The sequence below is a fragment of the Tripterygium wilfordii genome, chromosome 11, assembly GCF_013401445.1.
Source record: "Tripterygium wilfordii isolate XIE 37 chromosome 11, ASM1340144v1, whole genome shotgun sequence".
NCBI classification, from domain to species: Eukaryota; Viridiplantae; Streptophyta; class Magnoliopsida; order Celastrales; family Celastraceae; genus Tripterygium; species Tripterygium wilfordii.
In genome coordinates, this window is record NC_052242.1 from 3,975,563 (window position 1) to 3,984,868 (window position 9,306).

General features: G+C 38.1%; 1 protein-coding gene across 1 annotated transcript; it reads left to right on the plus strand.

Moving 5' to 3' along the window:
* Positions 1-1,385: 1,385 nt before the first annotated feature.
* LOC120009247 (DEAD-box ATP-dependent RNA helicase 46-like) lies at positions 1,386-8,350 on the plus strand. The gene is made up of 9 exons (XM_038859744.1): positions 1,386-1,556; positions 2,617-2,964; positions 3,565-3,717; positions 3,878-3,946; positions 4,474-4,743; positions 5,312-5,662; positions 5,837-6,114; positions 6,769-7,128; positions 7,771-8,350. The coding sequence occupies exons 2-9, from the start codon at positions 2,647-2,649 to the stop codon at positions 7,835-7,837; spliced, it is 1,866 nt and encodes a 621-aa protein (XP_038715672.1). The 5' UTR covers positions 1,386-1,556; positions 2,617-2,646; the 3' UTR covers positions 7,838-8,350.
* Positions 8,351-9,306: the final 956 nt, after the last annotated feature.

Consider the following 9,306-nt stretch of genomic DNA (forward strand, 5'->3'; position numbering starts at 1 on the left):
CTCATGTATGAATTTTTCACATTAGAAGACATCATTCATTAGAGAACATGTCTTTATACACGTTAACAGAACGAGGTTGCAGAAAGAAAACACCAACATTTATTAAATGTTGTCAAGAACTCTTACGTTACATAGCAATTTACAAGAAAATTTTTGGGTCCACTGTATACAAATTGTAGTATTTCAAATAAACAGATCACCAATTAGAGTTAAAGACTATAAAAATCCCTCATGAAATTCTATATAACATTCCAGTAGATTATATACTCCATGTTTAAGGGTATTTGGGTGTTTTTGCTTAGCCAAAAACAACAAACCCTCCCTCAGGGATCTAAGTTTAATCCTAGAGCTGTACCTTGCTTGTTTTTAGATTAATCCAATAGGAACTAAAGGTTATAAGTTACTTAACCTAGAAACACATGAATTATTCACATCCGAAGACGTTCATTTTCAAGAAAATTGCTTACAGACATGCATTGGGGGAGTGCAAAACTGGCAGAGAAAATTCGCAAAGCTCTTGAACAGACTGAGTGTATAGAACTTTGTTCTAGATGAATTCAGGAAATGGAATCTGGTGTGGGTTGGAAGAAACAAGGTTGCACCACTTGAGCCAAATGAAATGGAGATGCTTTTATCAGGGGAGGTGGAATAAGTAGAACTGACAGATATACATCTCTTGAAAACCCATTCAAACTTTTATAACTCGGAAGCACGAAACTAATTTACAATTGCAAAGATTTTGAATCTTATGAAGGAAGACTAGGAAGTGAAAGAAGATTAGAGAGATAAATTGAGACGACTTATTGGCTAGTTTACTCGTTGGTTACATAAGCCAAACGAATTGCATTGTATTATTATCAATCAAATTAAACGAAAAACGAGACTTCTTCTCAAAACCGAGAGTTTTCTCTCAACTCAATATTGTTCTTAATTCGGCTAAGATTAAGGGTTTCATCAGACACTCAAAATGGAAAATACTCACTTATATAGATAAATATCAATGCAAGAAAAGAAACAAAGATACGTAGGGCAGCTGTTACACCCAAAGCCCATGTTTTCTTATGGATATGTAAGCCCAACATATTTGTAAAACAACATAAATAATGTGTCGGGCCATTGTTAGGGTTTCCTGTCGGGCCGCGTCTGACCCAAGTTTAGCCCATGAAGTTGGAATTTGGGCCGGGCTTGACCAAAAAATTAAGGCCTAAGCCCTCCAAAAGTCTTTTCAGGCTGCCCAGACCCGACTTTTCTTACGGGCTTGGGCCGGACATCGGACCGCGGGCCCGTTTGGTGACCCCTAAGAGTAAACACGCCTAAGGCAGATAAGAAAGGGGTATTAGTGTCTTTTAACCTAACAAAACCCTACATAATGCAGAACCCAACATTTTTGTGCGGTGGAGCTGGAGAATACTAGTCTCCCTTTTCTCTCTCAGCCTTTGTACCCCCTTGAAACTTTCTCGTTGAGGGGGCTAAAGGTTGAGACTTAACACCGTATACCGACACGATTTCTCTATTTTTTCGCTTCAACAACTTCGTTATCTAATCGACGCCACCAGGTACTCTACTTCTCTCATTTGATTTTGGATTTTTCAAAGAGATCTAAAAATCTGATATTTCTACGATCTAAATCTGATGGTTTTCAATCCTGCCTTGGAAACTTCGTTTACTACTTAGGTTTTTCTGGCGTTTTAAAAGTCCTTCTAGGTTTGCTTATTCGTCAATAGGTTGGATTTGGGAGTCGGTTAGGTCCTTTTTTTTTTGAGGTTTAGTCTTAGTTTTTTTTGTCAGTTTCCATTCGATTTGCTCATTTGAAGCTTTTTTTGGTTGTTAAGAAAGTGCACTTGGAGGAAATTTGTTTAAACTGTAGATGCCTGTTATATATTTTCTGATATCCAAACTTTTAATCAAGAGGCAGAAATATATTGATTTATACTGCCTGTTATGTATATATATGTTTTGTGTTGGTTGTGTGCTGAGAACTACAAGACCATTTGCTTGGCTGCTTTACATTCCATTTTTGGGATTTGGTGTTATTTGAACCACCAAATTCCAAACTTCGTTTACATTTTAGGGAACTTTGCAGAGAGCTTGTCAAGTTTTTTTTTCCCTATCTTCTTTCCTTATTGATGATGATGATGATGATGATGATGATGATGCTGATGTTGGCATGTTGCTGAGTTTGACTGTAAGGACTCAATAATTAGTGCAAGGACTTGGATTTGGGAATCTGAGAGTTCACTACTTCCCCCCCCCTTTTTGCCCCATTAGTACTACTGTAAGTTTCAGTGGGATTCGCTCATCTTACCCTCTGTTTAGCTGTGAAGCAAATGTATTGCAGATTTTGAAGGAAATGGTGTTACAAATTTTTTTTTTCAATATCTGAACTTTTCAATGAGAACATACAAATATCTTAAGTTTGGACACTTTGTGGACTTGGGGACAAATAACTTATCAGACACACAAATATCTTAAGTATTTGCTTTTCGGTTTCCCCCTAACTTCAAATATGTGCATGTGGAGGAGTCACTGGTTAAATTGTGACTATTCTCCTTAACTTTTTTTGATAAATTTATTTATTGAGTGCATCTCATCTTTTATCTTTCCTTTTTTGTGCAGTTTCAGTCTTCCATCTGTAATCTACTTGCAATGGCTGCCACTGCAACGGCCTCCATTCAATTTGCACCCGAAGATCCTACTCTTCCCAAGCCATGGAGAGGTCTAGTTGATGGAAAAACTGGGTACCTTTACTTTTGGAACCCACAGACCAATATCACCCAGTATGAGAGGCCTACGAGCTTAGTTGTGCCACTGAAATCTTCATCATTCTCTGTAAGTTCTTCATTTCAAGTTCAAGAATCTTCTCAAGGACAGTACCGGAGCTACATTCCTGAAAAGGGAGATGATAGGTATAGCAGAGACAAAGATGGTGGGTCAAAAGTTGAGGGAGGATCAAGGAATAATCAGGTAGTTGCAATTAATTTTGTTTCTGCAGTTTTTACTTTGCCTTCTTAGCTGAATGTGATTATCTCTTTGGGTATTTGAAGTGTGGTTGCTGATCTATAAGCAGGATAGTTTTTATTGAACTTCCTTTTATTTCCTTTGTTGAGTGTTAAGCTATGCTAGAAGCGGACTTGTTCACTTTCTTTGGTTTCAAAGCTTACATGTTTACCATTTTTTATGCTAAAATGGATCTTGAAACATTGTTGAAAATCAAAGTGATGTCATCCGGTGTGCTGGAGTCATTGTGTATTTGTGTGACTTCTGGTACAACAATACTTTAGGTTTTGCATCTTATTTTCGTTGGTAATAATCATATATCTATTCGTATCATTCCAATTGACTGGGAAGCAACCTCTACTAAATATTTTTTTCTTGAGCTTGTTATATATGAAATGAAGTTGTCGTCCACAATCTAACCCAAGATTCTGGAATATTCTAGCTGGGGGTTTAAATGAATATTCGACCTTTTTATCCCCTCAACTGATTATGCCATTTGTGTTTTCCATGCATTCTCATACGTGGTTATTAATCATTATGTTTTCCCCATTAAATATTTTTCACTAGGCTATGAGGGAAGGTCCTGGTCAATCTTATAATGACTCAAATGGGACTATAGTTGCTGGACATGGAGGATCTCCCAAAGGGCATGGATCATCAGGTGGAGGAAGTAGTTTATCTGTGGAGGCTTATTGTCGTCAGCATGAAATCACTGTTACTGTGAGCATCTATTTATTAATGTTTTGACTTTTGAAATATATACATTTGGTGGATTGGCAAGTTCTTGTTAATAGGTGCATTCCCCTTATTTATATGTTGGCCCTTGCAATCTTATTCTCTTATTTTAATGTTGATGATTTTTCCCTACAACTATTGATAGGGAGGTGAAGTGCCTGCACCTTTTACATCATTTGAAGCTACTGGTCTTCCTCGTGAGATTCTTCGAGAGGTACCAGCTTGTATTTTCTTTTGTTGTTTTTGATTTATTGATAGCCCAAAGTCCAAATGAGTTGGGAAACTTATGGAGAGTTGTTATTAGGTCTGTAACTGGTGGGGATCAAAGTTAAGATATAGACATATATTGATATTTTTAGCCAACTGTACTCTTTTTTTGTCGCAGGTGCGATATTTGCTCCTGGGAGGAGTTAATGTCGTACGCTGTGGTGCCCTCTGTTTGAGAACCTTCTATATTATTTGGAGCGAGGTATGGTGGACCAATATTGGTGGCGGGCCATCTGAGTCGCCTAAGTTCTTGGCCGAGCATGTTGTTGGTGATGATTCAGTCTGCCACTCTTGCCGGACAGAAAAAGAGGCCTCCTCGTGCTCTTGCTTGCGTCGCAAGCCTTGGCTATCTGCATATGGGGGATGATGGTTCTTCTGCCATCAGCCACTCCTCTACAAGCCTAAAAAATACACACCACAAATTTTGAAGCCGGTACCTCACTAATAAGGTTACTGGATTTTTCCCCTTTCCAGGTACAGAATGCTGGTTTCTCTGCCCCTACTCCAATTCAGGCACAATCGTGGCCTATCGCTTTGCAAAGTAGAGATATAGTGGCCATTGCTAAAACAGGGTCTGGGAAGACTCTGGGTTACTTAATTCCTGGATTTCTTCAGGTCAAGCGCTGCAGTAATAACCCTCAGTTGGGTCCAACTGTGTTGATTTTGTCACCAACGAGGGAGTTAGCAACCCAGATACAAGAAGAAGCTGTGAAGTTTGGGAAGTCATCAAAAATTTCTTGCACAGTGCGTTGACCGTCTCTCTCTCACACAAAAGCACACACTCACACAAACAGTCTCTTTTTATTACCTTTCTTTGTAGATGTTACTGTGCATTTTATGTGTTTGTGTATTTTTCCTGTGTCTATTAATTTATTATTTTGGCTACAGAGAGTGGTATTATTTGTTTGTTAATGTTACAAATTCTCTTATGTTTGTAGTGGTGCGTTTTCATCCATGGCACATATTTTTGATTGCATTCTTGCTTGAATTTTTATTGTCAAAATTGCCAACGCTTCTTCTACCCTAACTATTAAAGGGAGGGAAAAAGTCACTGAGCAGTAGAAAGGGGACTAAAACGGTTGAAATAATTACAAAATGAGAGGCATGGAAGTGTTGTTTTTCTGATACTTTCCAAATACATTTGTAATACATTCATCGTATGGTGTATAGCTGGTCCCTGATAAATATCATGTATTGCTTTAGATACTGTTATTTGCTTACGAGAGAGAGAATATTTAAGTGTTTCAGAATCGAGTAATAGTTTCTGGATATTACTTGTGTTTCTGATGCTAGTTATTTGCACTTGTTGAAGTGTCTTTATGGTGGAGCACCGAAGGGTCCCCAATTAAGAGATCTAGACAGAGGAATTGATATTGTAGTCGCTACTCCTGGCCGCTTGAATGATATTCTTGAGATGAAGAGAATTAGCCTTCGTCAAGTTTCTTATCTTGTGCTGGATGAGGCTGATCGCATGTTGGACATGGGCTTTGAACCTCAGATACGAAAGATTGTTAAGGAGGTACCTGCTCGTCGTCAGACTCTCATGTACACAGCCACATGGCCCATGGAAGTTCGGAAAATTGCGGCAGATTTACTGGTAAATCCCGTTCAGGTTAATATTGGGAATGTTGATGAGCTTGCAGCCAATAAGTCAATCACGCAGGTAAAAAATCTCGCCTTACAAGAATTTGCTATATAATGGAACTGATTTTAGGCTATTTGATAGTGTAATTCTCTGTTTCCCTTGTTGTTTATCTACACACATATTCTTGACTAAGTTGCAGGAGTATCCTTTTTGGTGAACGTTGAAAATTTTAGGCTTTTGGCTTTCTTGCAGTACGTCGAGGTACTGCCACCCATAGAGAAACACAGACGGTTGGAGCAAATATTAAGGTCTCAAGAACATGGGGCAAAGATAATTATTTTCTGTTCAACCAAAAAAATGTGCGATCAACTAGCTCGCAACCTTACCCGTCAATTCGGGGCTACTGCCATTCATGGAGATAAATCACAGAGTGAGAGGGATTATGTACTGAATCAATTCCGTGCTGGGAGATCACCGGTGCTTGTTGCAACTGATGTTGCTGCTAGAGGACTGGACGTGAAAGACATCAGGTAGGACTACCCATCTTCTAGTAAGTTCGAGCTGATATTTAAAATGTCTCGATGCGTCAATCGATGGACAAGTATAGTAATGCCTGATTTTGTTCTGGGTTTCCTTGTTTGAGGATGTGGAGTGTTATTCCTTCTATTAAAAGTTATGGTAGATGTATTTATTATTGCACATACAAGGACTCTGTTGGCTATAGTTTCTTCTCCCGTCAAGGATCTCTTAAACCGGTTTTAGTTTTCTAGTGTGTTTTTGTTTTAAGATAAATGTTTCTTCAGCAGGGAGGAATCTTTGAAATGGGTTCAAAGTTTCAGGTTTTAAGTACAGTGTCTCTTAACTTAATTCTGAGGTGTTGTAAATGAAGATTGTGGTTTTCTGTGTGCTCTATGTTATGTGTCTGTGTTTGTAAACGGGTGCCCCACTTTGTGCCTAGTCCCTTTCATAAAAGTTTCTTTTAAGCCATTCAAGAAATCCCTGTATTAGAAAGTAATTGAGGTTTAGTCATTTCCATTGATTCATTCTTATCCTATGAATATGTTTATGTGCCCTCCACTTCAACCTTTCATATAAAGTTAGCTTCATTCATTTAGTTCTGTCTCTTCCTAATTGGGTGAAAAAATTGTTTTGGTAACAACTTATTGGGGTTGATATTGTTGCAGGGTGGTTATCAACTACGACTTCCCCACCGGAGTTGAGGATTATGTTCACAGGATTGGGAGGACTGGGAGGGCTGGTGCTACTGGAGTGGCTTACTCTTTCTTCAATGACCAGGATGCAAAACATGCTTCAGAACTCATCAAAGTCTTGGAACGGGCAAATCAGCGAGTCCCTCCAGAAATTCGTGAGATGGCTTCACGCAATGGTGGCATGGCAAGGTCTAGACGTTGGGGTTCTGGTGGTCGTGATGGGGGCCATGGTGGGGGAAGTGACTTTGGTTTTGGTGGAAGGGGTTCGAGTTACTCGACTGGCAGGGCAGAAAGAGGTGGAGGTCGTGGATATGGTCGTGAGTCCCAGAATAGGTACTTGACCTCTTGTTCTTTTGAAGAATTTTCAGAACCTGAATTTCCATGATCTCTCTTAAGTGAGCGTATTTTTCCTTTGTTTTGTTGCTGATTCATGTTTTCTTCCACTTGGTTTAATAGTAAATTGTTGACGTATTTTATGTATGGCTTTGAGTTGTACTCGAGTACTTGACATTTTCCCTGAAAATACTTAACGGGAAGAAGGGCAAAAAAAAGAAGCGGACATACTCATAATTAGATGTAAAACAAATGCTGAAAAGACAATTACATCTTCCCAAAGCTGTGGAAAATAAAAATTTGACCAGATGGCTGACAAACAATTCTTCTTCTTGAAGCTTTGACCAGATTGGCAGCCAAATGACTATTTAAAGTAGTGATCATAGGATGTGATAAGAGTATGCTTCAATCCTTCCCTTCTCTAATGATGAATCTTCTGTGAAAAGACCAAGTATGAAAGATACAAGTGCCAAGCAAAATATCGAGTCATTCATGCCTTTTCATTTACTAGCAGTGTCTTTGTTAATGTTGAATTGTTGGTGCATTATTTGATTTTGAATTGCTCAACTGCTTTATGAAATTGCACCAATGATGTTTAGAAACAATACTAACGAATGTCTTCTGTTTTGTACATGACCGCAGTTACTTTGGTGGTAATGGTAGAGGCCGTAATCGCAGTAGGAGCCCTGAGAGGTTCTACCGGGCTTAATCCAAACGTGAACGGTCGCCAGTTTGAAGTTTCCTCCAGGCAATGATGGAAAGGGACCATTGACCGCTGCTTCAAAATAATCATTTGTGACAGAAGTGACAATGTGAAGGAATACAGAAGTTCTGCAAAATCGTGAAGCCCTTCAGCAATGAAGAAAAGGAAGCCATGATTCAAGGTGACTGAGATTCAAGGTGGTATGTAGAGCATAGTATGTGATCCTCACAGTTCTTGAGTTTTACCTAGCTGTACTGGTGCTACATTAACTTCTAATAATCTGGTAATTTATTTTTTGGATTTGTCAGTGATTTCTTCCTTTTTTTTCAAGGCCAAGGGGATATGGATGAAGTATTTTACTATTGGTTTTCCCTGTTTTTGGCTCCGAGTGGGAATCCGACTCTTATTAAATTTGTTTCAAGTGTAATGCTACTCAAGTAAACAGTAAACTTTGTGTTTGTAACGCGAGGCTAATTTTTCTCTTACGTTGGGGACTAAAAGAGGAGAAGATATTCTTTTTACCGAACATGTGGATCTAACCACGATCTTATAATAAAGAACAAGGGTTTTTTCTCCTCTGCCCCGCATTCTACGAGAATCAGAAAGATCCTCTTTAGGTTTGAATTTGTTCATTTTAAATCTGGCTCTTTTACTTCATTTTGATTTATTTAGTTATTTATTCTTGTTTCCCCTCTTTTCTGTTTTTTATTACCTTCCATCACTCCTTATGAGTGTGTGGATTGAGGGATTTGGGGGCGGGAAGAGAGGGGAGGGAGGGGAGGGGAGGTTATTTTTCCTTCTTTCATGTTTGGATAGATAAAATAAAGAAGGAAATAAAATTTGTTTAATTTATTAATTTATCTTTATTTTTATGTTAAAATATTATGTATAAGGGTAAAATAGATATTTAACTTACAAATGACTTAATTAGTAATCATTTCCCTCCAAATGATTTCATTTTGGAGAGAAAGAATTTTAACAAAAATTTAATGAAATCTTCATCCCAAATCTCCTCAAATCCCTCCCCTTAATTTTTAATAAACTATCCAAACAAGGGAATTTAAATGAAACTCTATTTCTCTTCTTTTCCCTTTCCTCTAAATCCCTCAATCCAAACACAGTTTAAGTCTCATAGGTTTGATCCTGTAGAATCAGAATCTGACCCATTTTCTCATTGAGCTAAGGGTATGAAATAAATCAGTTTGATTTTTCGATCAAAAGTATTATATGAAATCATAAAACCTTCATGTTTCTCCTCTTTCTGTCTCAATCCCATAGGTATAGCGTTTGAATCAATGGAGAACGTTTTCTTCGATATCTGTATGAATCGATATTATTACATTCCAATTCCTTCCCGATAGAGTACCACGAAGATCATATTTAGGCCAACTTTATTGTTGATTTTCCTGGGAAGTATTATTTCTATATATGGAAAATGTGGTTAGAAATCCATAGTAGAGTCCGACCACAACGAC

Coding starts and splice junctions, on each gene's coding strand:
- LOC120009247 (XM_038859744.1), top strand. CDS start 2,647: ATGGCTGCCACTGCAACGGCCTCCATTCAATTTGCACCCGAAGATCCT. Junction 4,744..5,311: donor CATCAAAAATTTCTTGCACA/GTGCGTTGACCG, acceptor CACTTGTTGAAG/TGTCTTTATGGTGGAGCACC. Junction 7,129..7,770: donor GGTCGTGAGTCCCAGAATAG/GTACTTGACCTC, acceptor ACATGACCGCAG/TTACTTTGGTGGTAATGGTA.